Here is a 16,036-nt window from a genome sequence, read left to right on the forward strand (position 1 = left end):
CATACTAGTAGGTTAATTGGCTGCTAAATTGCCCTTAGTCTAGCTCAGTGTGTGTGTGTGTGTGTGTGTTAGGGAATTTAGACTGTAAGCTCCAATCGGGCAGGGACTGATGTGAATGAGTTCTCTGTACAGCGCTGCGGAATTAGTGTCGCTATATAAATAGATGATCTATGACTCCTGAAAATAAAAATGTATATAAACCCCCCCACCACCACACACACACACACACACATACACACACATACACACACACTAATTAGATACTAAAAAGAAAAAAGGCACCAGAGATACAGGAAAAAAATCCTGTAATACTTTGAAAGGGGTGGTGCCCTATGCAAGCTAATTACTAGTCATAAAACAGTGTGTTTGTGATTTAATTCATAGTATTAGCTCCGTGTGCCACAGAGGAATGGTATCCAGCCATAGGTTTAAACCTGAAAGGGGTCGGGGGAATACATTACTTTGTTTCTAAATTCTTCTGCTCCTACCCGTGAGGTATTTACGAGAACAGATATCCAGAGGTCTAGCTACAGATTAGTGTTCAATAACAATTTATGGTACGGGTCATAAAAGCTACACAAAAAAAAATAAAAAAATCTTGGAACCTCTCTTCTAGGCTACATCAGTATCCAAAAACAGACTCCTCGCATTCTTCGTGGTTCTGCGATATCTTGGGTGACAGGAGACTGAGCAGCAAGCAGTAATCTGATCATTGGTGATTGTACCACTTTCCTGTGTTTATTCCTTGTTCTTTTGTAAGAAACTATTGTATTACGTATTTGTATGTCATTTTGTTAACTGTTTTTCCTCCTAAGCATTGTGGAGTTATTTGCATATTAAATTCCACATAAGTTCACGTCTGTGTTCTTACGACTTCACGTTAATCAAAAACCACCATCCAGTCAGTTTAACACTGTCTCACACACGTCTCGAAGGAGAGTGCTGTATCATGACAGGTGGGCAAACAGGTCACTTGTTTTGAGAGCAGGACCCCATTAGCGTATATTTAAAAAAAAATACACACTAGAAACTAGTAAAAAGCGCATAATGAAAAAATACTCGCCAATAGATCATATTCTGTGAAAAACACATAAAAACTGCGTTTTTAAATGTATTGGTGTGAATGAGCCCTTCATCTGGGAAGAAAGTATCTGTTAAAATCACTGAAACAGAACTGTAAGTCTCAACTAAACAGCTGCTTTCGTGGGTGTGCATTAACCAATATCGAACGTACTAAGATCTGGCAGATAAGCTAAGTAATAAGCAGCTCTAATTCAAAGTCAAAGATTTCAGCAGAACGAGCATTACATTAAATGCAAGCTTTTTCTTTCCAGTGTTGATTAGTTAAAGGTCTGTATGGTCATTAAATGAAGGGGGAAAGCTATCCTGCTCACATTTTTATATGTTTTTCACATTTCAACAGTCCAAAAGTATACATTAATACAGGAAGACAGGAAAGATCGCAAATATACTGTGAAAAAATAAAAAACATTTTCCTCAATAGTACTCTTATAAAATATGTATATTTGTATAACAGCATTAATCAGAATCTGTGTTCATGCTATTTTATCAACACTAATATTTGGCTTTCAAAAAAGGACACAAAAACAATACAATGGTTCATAAATGGCGATTTCTAAACAATAAACTTGGGTAAAGTTTATTTGATAACGCAGAACTAGGACAACATTTGTATAAAGATTACACAACACAATACAAAAAAAAAACTATCAATATGTACAAAATAGCATAAAAAGGTCCACGCCATGATGTCTCTAGGCCTTAATATCCCCCCCCCCCCTCAAAAAAAATAATAATTCATCTTTTCCTCAAATGACCCAATATAGTTTTGACATTTGCACATGGAACAGGATGACGGCGCACAGCAGAGATGACCAGTCCAGTGTCTGGGAGCTGAACAACGGCCTTTAAAAGTGATCTTACCGGCTGCAAGTCCAGGACAAAATTCATTGCTGGAACACTAGTGAACCAGATTCTGTTTCTGCATTTCATAGGTGACTTTCCCGGCAGCGTTTGGTGCATAGGAACCTTTATTTTAGGATATCATTTTCTGTATTGAACAGCATACATCAACCAGGCAGAAAATAAGCCATTTAAAAGATTAAGTGACCACATACAGCAACAAATCTATAGGAACTGCTTATTGGTCACTGATAATTGGACAATGTGCCGTGGATGTTATCTAAATTTGACTCTCCGAGCCCACTAGGCATGGAATACGAAAACTTTGGCACTCCACCGAGTGTTGGCCAAGAAGTATGTAGAACTATGGAAGTTGTGCAGTGGGACACTGGCAAGTGTGTCCAGCACACAATGTACTTGTAGGCAGCCTCCTCTAGAGGCAGTATAACACTAGAGACGTGACCGGTAGCTATTCCACGTAGATCTAAGCATCCATTCTGGGTTGATGAACCTGTCATACCAGGGAAAGCTTCTTCATAGTCCTCCACCTGTCCTTTATCATGACGGCGGTGCGGTTTTGGAAATCATAACTCTTCTGAATTTTTGCCCAGCTGCCTTCCCCATATTTCTTAACGCCGCACTTAATCCATTCTGTTTCTTCAATGGTCCATTTCTGAAAGTCAAAAGCAGCAAGTAATTACCAATTGGTCCACACAAACCTCTTCGTAGGCTACTAGCAAAATTTGATTGGTCTGTACTGAAAAGGGGTGGAGTCTCATTTCTTCCCTTCACCAGACTAAAGGATTTATTTATTTTTTTTATTTTTTTTTAAAAGCAGAAGTAATGCAAATATTTTACAATGTAAGGACACATTCTGTTAAAAGCAGCACTAGCGTTAAGAAAATATAGGAACAAATGGTTACAAAACTTTTGGTACTTGTACTTTTCCTTATACATTGTGTGCCGCTTCTTAGTAGGATCACAAGAGACATTCACATGACTGTTTAGAGGAATATAGTAGGATAAAAGAACACAGCAGATATATTCATTCTTTTCTATGTTCCGCACTGCACACCCCATGCATTACCCTGATCTGCCATATGAATGGCCATTGTAATCCTCAAAGGGGGAAGGGGATTTAAATCCCTGTTTGAGAAGCATTTGGTTTTGACCAATGCTAGTTGACTGGAGTGCAGCTACAGAAGGGGAGGAGGATGGACAGCCAGTGTGAACACCCCCCAATAATACACAAAACTTTATTAGTATATCAAAAGGAGAAACAAAAGCAATGTTTGGATACTACTTAAAGCTCAGTCGTACAAACAGAGCAAAGCCTATTAGTGTCCATTAACAAGAACCCCTTGGCCCAAGCTCAGAGAGCACCATCCACTTTATCAGGCCTGTCTATCCTATGGCTCTGCAGGTGTTGTGAAACTACAAGTCCCAGCATGCCCTGCCAGCTATTGGCTGGCTATCCAATGGCAAAGCATGCTGGGGCTTGTAGTTTCACAACACCCGGAGAGCCACAGGTTGGGCAGGCCTCCACTAGACTGTAAGATTGCACTCTCCTCTTTGTTCCGTACACAGCTGCATTGTTTTGTAGGACGTGTATGATCCCGTTTTATGTGGTTTTCCCCACTGCCCAGAATAATAATAATAATAATAATAATAATAATAATAATCTCACCTGTTTCCTTACACCAGTTGGGCTGTCATCAGATTTTGAAGTTCTTGATCCTGCAGAAAGTATTCAGAGAAAAGGTTTCATGCATTGGTAAATACTCAACACCGTGTGATAGCAGCAATGTTTTAAATGACATTCTCAGCTGTCCTCGCCTTTCACCACTGACGCTCAGTGAGAGGGACCAATTTTATTTTGGGAATGATGTGTAGGCCTGTACAGGTAACCGACTCTCCCAACTGTGTGTGACCCCTTCCCTAAAGTCTGACGAAGTGCAAGACCATTTCTATGAACCCAATTAAAAGAAGTGACTGTTGCAACACGTTAAGGACTAATCCCTAGTTGGTTTGTGGATCACTTCAATGCGTTATGGACGGAGCCAAAACTTACTCTTTCCCTGGAATAATTGTTCCTCATCGCTCCAATCGTCTTGTTCAGACACATTAACCCTGTTTAATATAGGATTTCTGGTTCTGTGGAGAAAACACATTTACACAATGTTATATAGCACAGCATCAGTTCACTTTTATCAAGCAACCTACTAAAACAGAAAAGATAGGCAACCCGTGGCTCACCACCCTAGGGAACTACAAGTCTCAGTAAGCATTGCCGGCCTTGGGATAAAGAGCCAATCAGTCGCCTAAGCATGCACAAGGTAGCTGGTAACAAAGTGTGGCTTAGTGGGAAGCACTGTGGTTTAGTAGTTAGCACTTCTGCCTTACAATACTGGGGTCATGAGTTCAATTCCCGACCATGGCCTTATCTGTGTGTTCGTATATTCTCCCAGTTTGCGCGTGGGCTTCCTCCGGGTGCTTCGGTTTCCTCCCACACTCCAAAAACATACTAGTAGGTTAATTGGCTGCTATCAAATTGACCCTAGTCTGTCTGAATGTTAGGGAATTTAGACTGTAAGCTCCAATGGGGCAGGGACTGATGTGAATGAGTTATCTGTACAGCGCTGCGGAGTTAGTGGCGCTATATAAATAGCTGGTGACGATGATAAACGGGTGTTAAGACAGTAAACGTTCCACTATGGTGACAATGACACTTCCATGTAATTTACAGGTCCCTTATTTCCTAGATTGGTTGCTCAAGAATAATGCTGTGTCTTACAGTAATTACTAGGGATGAGGTAGGATACAATCAAAACAAATGGGTAGCTTACCAGGGTCTATTAATATCACCAAACACATTCAATGGTTTTTACACTTTGCAGACTAAAGCACCACTACACTATTTAGAAATGTTCACCTTTATGACACTTATTACCCCCCTCTATGTGTAGCTATATCCCTACTCAGTAGAGGAGGGTGAAGATAATCTCCGCTTAATTCTAAGACGATTTATTGAAGAATTGGCGACGTCTTAAGATAACAGAGGAATACTGGAGGGATGCGGATAAACCGTTCTACTCCGTATAAACACAAACGTGCCCGCATCCTTATACCCAATTACTCTAGAAAAGAAGAGAGGCCTGTTAGGCGCTTACACCATCCTCTTCTTCGGTACCCCCGGCGAGGTGAACAACCTGCGGGCAGATGAACTGGCGTGGTTTTGCGGCGAGCTGGTCACCGTACTTGCACTCTGCTCTTCGCTCTCACTTTCCGGCTGACTGTCCCGCTCCATCACCAGTTGGTTCACAGTTACAGTACATCTCCGTCTTCTAACCAGTTTTGAGACCAAGGTCTCTTCTTTAGGGGAGGGAGAACGGGGTCTCTTATTTTTGTGAATTTTGGGCGAGGGAGTTTGGAGAGGGGTGGTTTGCCTACACAGATCCGTCTCGCAGAGGGTCTGGAATTTAACATCTGGGTTCTCGTCTTGATAGAGCGATTTGAATTTGGATCGTACGGCAGAAAGGCTGTATGTGGGGCCACAGTCTGCTTGTGACCTGGAAGGAGAAGAAATACAGCTCAGAGAGGTCTACAAGATTCAGTTCTCTGCCGATTACAACTTTAACTGTATTACTTATATGAAAGAGGAGTCCATCCCTATGTTTTATGAATACTTAATGTGCAAAGACATTAAGTAAACACACCTGTATAATACACAAGGTATAGTGTAGTTTAGTCTCCTACGTTAACAAAACATGGAATGCGTTTGGTGACCAGAGTCTGATAAACGTAATATGTTCTGATTGTCTAACTGCTGTGAAGGTCCTAGCTTTACCCCACCTCATCTCTAGTGATTACATACCCTTGTTCATGGGCATCAGCCCACATCTGCTTACAGTGGTTCAATGTGGACTATAGGGGGTCCCATAAACATCAAGTGTCACCTACACACAGTAGAAGCAGGCGTTTCGTGAGCAAATTCATTAGGACACCATAGGCAAACCGAGGAGGGGGGGGGGGGTTCCTAGTGCCTGGAAACCCCCCTCCAAGCCTGAGGCACTGTATAATTGAGGTGGCTGGACCCTGCTCCCGCTTCACACAGCTCTGCTTGAAAAGGGAGAGCTGCGTGCACCTAACATTAGTGCACACAGCATTGCCCATGTATATTATGGGTATAGGAAGAGTTGGAGAGCAGCCAAGCACTGTCTAATATTGTAGCCACACACCAATGCATGCTGGTCACGCTCACAGGCGGCGTGCTGTGGAAACCCCCCTCTGCAAATCATGCGTTTGCCCCTGAGGCCTGTTTGCTTCCCAGCCAACTGATAGGCTGTGTTGGTTCATACCACAAAATAGCTGGCTCCACTGCGAGTAGGTGGTCAAAACCCTTTAATTAGGTGGACAAATAGACAAAACATATTTTTGTATTTGGATAAAGGTTAATAGCAAGCCATGTACTGTAGACAATAAAAGAATATAAAGAACTCAATGTGGATATAAAATGTATGTGCTCATGAAACTTCATAGTAAATTCAAATATCCCTATAATTTACACTGGGGTGTTCCAAGACCCCATGTACATATTATAAGTGGAGTTCAGTCGTCATGTAAATAATCTACAGGAAGGGCTTTATTAGCGATTCTAATGCTGAATATAATATTACATCACCACTGCTCATGGATTATACATAGGATAATGTTCACCCACGGTAGATGATTACAAGCATTAGAAGTCACTCAGAGCATCCCTTGGACCAGTGACAACGTGCAGAAAATATTGTACGACATTTATGATAAAGGCTACACTGGTAACTATGCCAAAGAAGCGCTGTAACCCATGGCAACCACGGACCGGCTTAGGAAGTGATAGTGCACATATGATTATTTACCATGTGTTAAAACATCTTTTATTATGGTCACCTCGGTGCCAGCTTTTATAAATGTCCTCTAGTTTTTGTTTTACAGTGGTATTGATAATACTTGTATATTATGTAGGATTCTACACCGATTATAATGTCAACCAATGTAGTGTAATGTAAATACAGGGATAATTGCATATAGTACAACAGATATACTCACACAACTGTCTTAGGTGGAGTAGTAGCATGTTTGTGATGTGATCTTGGGGTCACGGTTTTTGATGTACTTGGGGTCACGGTTTTTGATGTACTTGGGGTCACGGTTTTTGATGTACTTGGGGTCACGGTTTTTGATGTACTTGGGGTCACGGTTTTTGATGTACTTGGGGTCTCCTTTCTTGGAGTCTTGTTCTGAACAGACGCATTTTCCATCCTCTTTTTAAGTTGCATATTTGGGGTCTGCGGCTCCTTGGACTCTGTGTTTAAATGCATATGATCCTTCTGCGCAACCTTAACACAATAACAAAGACTAGGTTAATAACGCTGACTGCATAGAGCAGGGGTGGGCAAACCAGTCCTCAAGGGCCAACAACAGTTCATGTTTTTAGGATTTCTGTCTGTAGAAACAGCTGGGATAATTACTGACCCAGCCAAATAGATTAACTCAGCTGTGCATGATTAAAGAAATCCTAAAAACATGAACTGTTGATGGCCCTTGAGGACTGGTTTGCCCACCCCTGGCATAGAGGGACAGGAGCGGTGCCATAGAAACCACAGACGGATTCCTCTCGATGAAAAGTAGTCGGTTTAAAAATCAACAACAACATTGGAACTTGTACCCAGAACAAGAATCAAATGAATTAACTTGAATTAAAAGGGCTGCTTCTGTACAAAAGTACTCTGGGTACACTACTATGCGATGACTCCATTAAGTTTAGGTTCATAATTTATTTTTATCATGTTTAAAAATCTAAACCGCCATCTTCAAGACAGATAAAATTACAAATGAGAGTATGTGCACATGGGGGTTCACCCCAAGATTCCCCCCAATGCTAGATGAACGGAACACAAGCAGCCCAAACAGAAGTTTAAATAAGAATCACATGTCGCCAAGATTATTGCAGGGGCCGTTCACAAGGCCAATCAGAGCAACACAAGGTGAATGCGCATGTCCTGATCCATCTATGCTCCGTTGAGCATTTCCCCCTACTGGACTAGTGAACGGCCCTTGGAATCCTCTTTTGGATTAATGATCCCTTTTTAAGTCTGAGCTGTATTCTATTCCATTCAATGGCAGTTGAGCAGAACATAGCACAAGCATATGGGCAAAGTAGCCTGAACACCAGTGTGCACGGACCCTTTAACACATAGGATCGGCAGAATTAAAATGATGACCCTGTCTAGAGTCTTATACTTGTATCTATCTATCTATGCTATTCCAGTGCCCACAAAAGCTCTCCATGGCTTACAGCCTCCAAGAACATCACTTGTATGGAAATGCAAGAGACCAAGGGCTAGATTTACTAAGCTGCGGGTTTGAAAAAGTGGGGATGTTGCCTATAGCAACCAATCAGATTCTAGCTTTCATTTTGTAGAAAGTGCTAAATAAATGAAAGCTAGAATCTGATTGGTTGCTATAGGCAACATCCCCACATTTTCAAACCCGCAGCTTAGTAAATCTAGCCCCAAGAATGAACAGATCTATTCTAATTCAATGTAAACTTAAAGTTATGTTTGGCCAGCCCATATTATGCCGACAGTGAGCCAGGGGATTGACGTGTCGCTGACGAGCCAAAGGCCACAGAATTCAGAGCATTGGTATTGTACTGTATCATCTATATTAAGCTGTTTTATATGTACTGGAAGATGGCGTTATTGAAGATATGTTAATGAGAATATAACATCTGTGTGCAACAATTCTTGGTATAAAATATCATTGTCCCTGTGTTGTGGTTGGGGTATCCAAGCTTATATTGTTATCTCTTTGTAGTATATAAACTTATTGCAGAATCTGTATGCACTGTGTATATGATTGTAAGTCTAAGATATCTGCTTTGGGGCTATACAATATAAGTGACACATGTTTGTCCAACACAACAACTTGGAACAGAATAGGAACAGAATTGGAGTGAAATGGGGAACCTGAACTTGCCTTTTAATGGTTTAGTGGGGACTTATAAATCCTTACTTACTGAACTGTAAGATAATATGTACTGTATAACTGATCTCAAAGATATATGGTAGAGTTATTTGTTCTTGTATTCATGATAACTGAGCTGGGATCATGCGTTCGATTCCCGAACATGGCCTTATCTGTGTGGAGTTTGTATGTTCTCCCCATGTCTGCGTGGGTTTCCTCCGGGTGCTCTGGTTTCCTCCCACACTCCAAAAACATACTAGTACATTAATTGGCTGCTATCGATATTGACCCTAGTCTCTCTCTCTCTGTCTGTCTGTGTCTATCTTAGGGAATTTAGACTGTAAGCTCCAATGGGGCAGGGACTGATGTGAGTGAGTTCTCTGTACAGCGCTGCGGAATCAGTGGAGCTATATAAATAAATGGTGATGATGATGATAATACATTGTGGTTACGTACATGAGAGATGTATGTTCATGTTGACACATAATGGTCGGTTACTTAAAGTATTAAACTGTTCCACTTGCATTAATCCCCAATAACTAATCAGTGTATTAGTTAATAATTAGTAAGGCAAATTCATGACAATCAACAGCCTTAATCACCCAGAAATACCAGCTACATGGAGCAGTTCCCAGGGCTCCTAAGAGGGGAAAGAACAAGAGAGTAACGCTCAACAATTCGGTGATAATACATCTTTACAGGAGCTGTAGACAGTTTAGTTCAGTGATGGCTAACTTGTAGTTTCACAACACCTGGAGTGTCACGAAACTACAAGTCCCAGCATGCTTTGCCAGTAGATAACTAGCTGATAGATGGCAAAGCATGCTGGGACTTGTAGTTTCACAACACCTGGAGTTAGCCATCACTGGTTTAGTCATTTGCTGCTTTGACAGAAATCAAACGGGACCACTTAGATAGAGGGGGTGATGGGACAGTGAGGGCAGCACGTAACCAGCAGCTACCGAGTGCATGAAAGGTATTTTAGACCACGTAGTATACCAACAGGAAGGTTACGCACCCGTACTGTATCACCTTCTGGGATTTCAGCCACCATAATAGCTGTTGTGTCTACTGCATGCAGTATATTATACAGGATTACTGTCCGAAGCTACTTACAGTCAGCAAGAAGGACGGAGTGTTGTCAATGTGCTTCTCGAACATCTCGTACATCTTCTGCTTGATAGCCGACAAGGAAAAATTTGCAACCAGCGGATGGCTAAGGTTCTTCTCCTGGATGATACATAGGAGGTCTCTCCGGAGTTGCTGAAAGGAATCACAGATCAATCACAAATAACCTGTAGCCCATCTACAAGAGAGCGATACAGCGTCAGTTTAATATAACAGCAGCGGCAGCCAATCAGGGCCCATTTCTAAAACAAGTTTAGAAAAGAATGTTAAAGTCAGGGGTAGTCCCATAATACATCAGACCTTAATGTGTTTGGAAGTGTCTACACCCTAAGCATCTGCTATTGTCACAATTGTCCCATTGGAGCTTACAGTCTAAATTCCCTGACATACACACAGAGAGAGAGAGACTAGGGTCAATTTTGATAGCAGCCAATTAACCATCATTTATCTGACGTTCCAGGAGTGGTCTCCGTGTCATGTCACATGGTGTTCTCATGTTGCATACATGTTCTTGAAAGGCAATGATTTTAGTACATAGTGTCTTGCGAGCGAAGTACTGCAGCAATTTTTTTGCCTATAGATCTGAAAATTGCATCATTTACTGTGATAATTACTAATGTTAAATTTAAAATCTATTTTACTATCTGTGTGGAGTTTGTATGTTCTCCCCGTGCCTGCACGAGTTTCCTCCTAAAGACCAAAAACATACTGGTAGGTTAATTGCTGCCGTAATGTGTGTGGGGTAGAGGATTTAGACTAATCTCCAATGGGGCACGGACTGAATGATTACACATTCTCTGCATCGCTGCGTAATACGACAAGTAAATGATAAGAACAAGTTTTAAAACAAAGTTTAATATTTTCAGTATGGGTCCTCTTTAACTGGATTAAAAGAAAGGAAAGGACTAATCTTGAGTAAATTTATTGTGACAAATTCTTGTTACCTTTGCATATAAAGTCTTTGGTGCACAGGTCCATATATCTGGCCTATACAGATAATTTAGCCCGAAGGAACATGGTACTCTGAAAACACTAACTTACCTTCGTCCCGCTGTGATACGGAACATACTTCTTCAGGATCTTGCTGGCTTTAGAAAACTGCTGCTTTTTTAGGCAAGCTACCACTGCCTAGAAAAAAAAGAGGGACATTCAGAAAACTACTGGCAAGAGACATCGGAAAAGCAGCACTGTACACCCAAATGAAGCTATTAGCATATATAGGGTGTGTTCTTAGGCAGCCCTCTCCCAGGTAAACAGGAGAGGGTCAATTTAACCTCACCCGCAACATTTAACATGGGCAATGTCTCTATGAATGAAGCAGCTTGCATACATATTTTTTGTGCAAACTATTTTTTAGTAAGAAAAAAAAAAAAATATACAAAAATAAAAATCACTGGCAACAGAATAAACGTAGCAGGTGCTACATGTCGAGCAACGACAAAAGAATAAAAGGAATCACATCGCATGTGAATAAAACTGTACAATCAAAGTGCGTGTAGATCTTTGCTTAAATATTTGGTGGGGTAATCTTATATATACCCTCTCTAAGAGGGTGCAGCTAAGAAACGAATGTAGAGAGGAAGGCAATGTAGTGACTTCAACAAACAGCACCTTACATCAGACAGGACTGTCAGAATCCACAGTGCAGGCACCATAAGAAAGAAGATCGCTGCAGCAGTGCCTGGCTCCGTTTAATAGCCAACCAGGAGCTCATATTGAAATTCTAAATACGCAAAGTATACTGCAGCCTGCACTTATGACGGAGACACTTATTAATACTGATGGTTATTCACAGCTGTTCAAAACATAGCTACCTTCATCCAGATGCATGAAAAAAAAAAAAAACTATACATCCATCACACAGTGAATATAAACATGCTTAGTTATGCGCTGTCTGTTTGGGATATAACAGTCAGGACTGGTGTACAGAACTTACCGCCTCTTTCAACATTTGCTTGTTGGATTTTAACACATCTTTATCCAATGACATCTCACTATTCATCAAGTCAAGAACGCCAACAGCCGATTCAAGAGGCGTTTCTATTTTATCCTCTTCAAAAGTGCAATCTGAATGCAAAACAATAAAATATTATTATTAATATTAATAATAATAATAATAATAATAATCTCCTACTAAGTAGAGCCTTTAAGAAGTTCCTTTCTGGGGGGTTTTCTGGAACATTATATGGACATTATTTATTTATCTATTAACTGAAATCAAAATACAAGGAAACCTTCAAAACCCCAATTATTTATTATGGTCACGTATCACATACACGTAACAAGAATACATTTATTGTGACTATTAGCTGTGATCTACAATCTCAATCATTGTTTTTCCAAAGTGGACGGTGACTGATATTATTATCACCATTTATTTATATAGCGCCACTAATTCCGCAGCGCTGTACAGAGAACTCACTCACATCAGTCCCTGCCCTATTGGGGCTTACAGTCTAAATTCCCTGACAGAGACCGACACAGAGACCGACACAGAGACCGACACAGAGACCGACACAGAGACAGAGACCAATTTTGTTAGCAGCCAATTAACCTATCAGTATGTTTTTGGAGTGTGGAAGGAAACCAGAGCACCTGGAGGAAACCCACGCAAAAATGGGGAGAACATACAAACTCCACATAGATAAGGTCATGGTCGGGAATTGAACTCATGACCCCAGTGCTGTAAGGCAGAAATGCTAACCACTTAGCCACCGTGCTATATGCCAGGCAGGGAGCATTGGACATCTACACGAACAAGACCCTTTGAGATATAGTTGGCAACTAATGTATAGAGCGGTCGACCATTACAGAATCAGTTGAACAGCAAGGACCGGGTAGTATGGTTGGGGGAGATCAATAGCAAAATATGGTTCACAAATGTTCCCCTTTAAATGACGACAGGTTTACTTATAGGAACAAAAGCAATACAAAACCCATGCAACAGATCAATGGAAAACATCCACATAGAGTAATAAAGGGGACTACAATATATATGTCAGTTACCGGGTATCTTTTATACTATCTTAGAAATATTTTTCAGTAAAACTAAATTTTACAGTAATATACGTAGCAAGCTCATTTTCCATCCATGTCTACTTTTCCAGAATGTCTACCAACTCCCATTGCTCACCTGGATCCTCCCCCTCTTCGATGCGAGACAGGCACTGCATGATCCGCAGAATATAAGTGTTCTTTTCCATACATACAAAAGGACGTTGGATTAAAACTAGAAGACATATACAAAAAGAATCACAAGAATGGAAGGATTACATAGGAAAGCCATTCACAGGATACTTGACAGGACCGCGCTTATGTAGTGTAGGATTCTAATGAAGTATCAACACCACCCCAGCAAAGATTGTTATCATTCATTCCTGTAAAATATGTAGTTCTCTCCAGGGCAATATTTTTTTCCAGGAGCCCATAATAAAATAACAAAGAACTGAAAATCTTAAAAACACTTAAGGCTAAAAGCAAACTAATATGAGCTATTCTGTTATTTCCAGATACCATATTTTCCAACTTCTGAAAACAAGTTTGAGGAACTCTTTATTGCCGTTGCAGAGCAGCCTGTAGAAACATATACACACTAGAACATCCCCACTTTATCTGACCACTTGGCATGATTAGATTACAATTCTATTACAACCAATACGGACATAATTACAATATGATTCTATTAATTTTATAAAGACATAGGAGAGTACATCTGCTAAAATTAAATTCAATTGTGAAGTTAAGCTAATGTAAATTAAGGTAAAGTGGATATCTTTCAGATTAGAACAATATGACAAACTCCTGTCTTAGAGTAGCTCTGAAGGGCCTCTCAAGAGAATACTTGTCTCAGGACATCAGAGCAGCTCTGCAGAACCTCCAGGTGGAGAGGACATCTCTCAGGTCATCAGAACAGCTCTGCAGAACCTCCAGGTGGAGAGGACATCTCTCAGGTCATCAGAACAGCTCTGCAGAACCTCCAGGTGGAGAGAACATCTCTCAGGTCATCAGAACAGCTCTGCAGAACCTCCAGGTGGAGAGGACATCTCTCAGGTCATCAGAGTAGCTCTGCAGAACCTCCAGGTGGAGAGGACATCTCTCAGGTCATCAGAGTAGCTCTGCAGAACCTCTAGGTATAGAGGACATCTCTCAGGACATCAGAGTAGCTCTGCAGAACCTCCAGGTGGAGAGGACATCTCTCAGGTCATCAGAGTAGCTCTGCAGAACCTCTAGGTGTAGAGGACATCTATCAGGACATCAGAGTAGCTCTGCAGAACCTCCAGGTGGAGAGGACATCTCTCAGGTCATCAGAGTAGCTCTGCAGAACCTCCAGGTGAAGAGGACATCTCTCAGTCAGGTCATCAGAATAGCTCTGCAGAACCTCCAGGTGGAGATGACATCTCTCAGGTCATCAGAGTAGCTCTGCAGAACCTCCATGTGGAGAGGACATCTCCCAGGTCATCAGAGTAGCTCTGCAGAACCTCCAGGTGGAGAGGACATCTCTCAGGTCATCAGAGTAGCTCTGCAGAACCTCCATGTGGAGAGGACATCTCTCAGGTCATCAGAGTAGCTCTGCAGAACCTCCAGGTGGAGAGGACATCTCTCAGGTCATCAGAGTAGCTCTGCAGAACCTCTAGGTATAGAGGACATCTCTCAGGACATCAGAGTAGCTCTGCAGAACCTCCAGGTGGAGAGGACATCTCTCAGGTCATCAGAGTAGCTCTGCAGAACCTCCAAGTGGAGAGGACATCTCTCAGGTCATCAGAGTAGCTCTGCAGAACCTCCAGGTGGAGAGGACATCTCTCAGGTCATCAGAGTAGCTCTGCAGAACCTCCAGGTGGAGAGGACATCTCTCAGGTCATCAGAGTAGCTCTGCAGAACCTCCAGGTGGAGAGGACATCTCAGGTCATCAGAGTAGCTCTGCAGAACCTCCAGATGGAGAGGACATCTATCAGGACATCAGAGTAGCTCTGCAGAACCTCTAGGTATAGAGGACATCTTTCAGGACATCAGAGTAGCTCTGCAGAACCTCTAGGTATAGAGGACATCTTTCAGGTCATCAGAGTAGCTCTGCAGAACCTCCAGGTGGAGAGGACATCTCAGGTCATCAGAGTAGCTCTGCAGAACCTCCAGGTGGAGAGGACATCTCAGGTCATCAGAGTAGCTCTGCAGAACCTCCAGATGGAGAGGACATCTCAGGTCAGAGTAGCTCTGCAGAACCCCAGGCATCTCTGACGTGATAACCAGGCAGTCTCAGAGACAGCGCCCCCTCTGGTGATACCCGGTACCCCTAATCCCACCCCCACTGACCCCACACCTAGTCACCTGCGAGGATGTCCCGGATCTCCGCGAAGTCTTTATGGCGGCCGCTCTTGAAAGCCTCCGTGGAGAGGTGAAAGAAATACTCCAGCACCCATTGGTTAACCACCGACTCCAAACAGGAGAAGTTACCGCTCCCAGAGGCGCCCTCCATCGCCGCGCTGGGCTATGATAATTCGGCGCGAATGTGACACACTTCCGGTACGTACAGCAGCACGTGCACGGCGGGACAGCGCCGCCATGATGGGAAGGTCGGAATGTGATTCTATTTGCATGTAAGAGGATATCCCTCACTAACTGCTGGTATGCATTGCTTTTATGTATAGAGATATTAAATCATAAAGTTCAACGAAACTATATATATATATATATATATATATATATATATATATATATTATCACTTAGCACATCATGAAACCCTGCATTTTAAATTGTCGGAGTTTAATATTTAAGCTAAAGATAGATGCAACTTGCCTCTTTTATTAACTTTTATGTTCCCTATTGATATTTTTCAATTTTTTTATCTAGTAAACAATGAAACCTTGGCACACATCAGACCATCATTGACACACCCATATCTGCATCTTTTTTCTAACCTCTGTCACTTTCATGTCCCTATCTAAGTATTGTTCTATGAAAATAGTGACTGGCAGGTAT

At 41.7% G+C, this 16,036-nt stretch overlaps 1 protein-coding gene across 2 annotated transcripts; it reads right to left on the reverse strand.

Moving 5' to 3' along the window:
• Positions 1–1,623: 1,623 nt before the first annotated feature.
• TERF2 (telomeric repeat binding factor 2) lies at positions 1,624–15,579 on the reverse strand. 2 transcript variants are annotated; one of them, XM_075189102.1, is made up of 10 exons: positions 15,385–15,579; positions 13,196–13,291; positions 11,999–12,129; positions 11,104–11,190; positions 10,051–10,197; positions 7,015–7,304; positions 5,094–5,492; positions 3,995–4,077; positions 3,611–3,660; positions 1,624–2,596 (listed from the first exon to the last, which is right to left on the reverse strand). In XM_075189102.1, the coding sequence occupies exons 1-10, from the start codon at positions 15,530–15,532 to the stop codon at positions 2,438–2,440; spliced, it is 1,590 nt and encodes a 529-aa protein (XP_075045203.1). In that variant the 5' UTR covers positions 15,533–15,579; the 3' UTR covers positions 1,624–2,437. The 2 variants fall into 2 exon arrangements, with proteins under 2 accessions (XP_075045203.1, XP_075045204.1); XM_075189103.1 differs by lacking the exon at positions 5,094–5,492 and having other exon boundaries at positions 15,385–15,578.
• Between the last annotated feature and the right edge of the window lie 457 nt (positions 15,580–16,036).

The sequence above is a fragment of the Mixophyes fleayi genome, chromosome 10 (assembly GCF_038048845.1).
Source record: "Mixophyes fleayi isolate aMixFle1 chromosome 10, aMixFle1.hap1, whole genome shotgun sequence".
In the NCBI taxonomy this organism is placed as follows: domain Eukaryota; kingdom Metazoa; phylum Chordata; class Amphibia; order Anura; family Limnodynastidae; genus Mixophyes; species Mixophyes fleayi.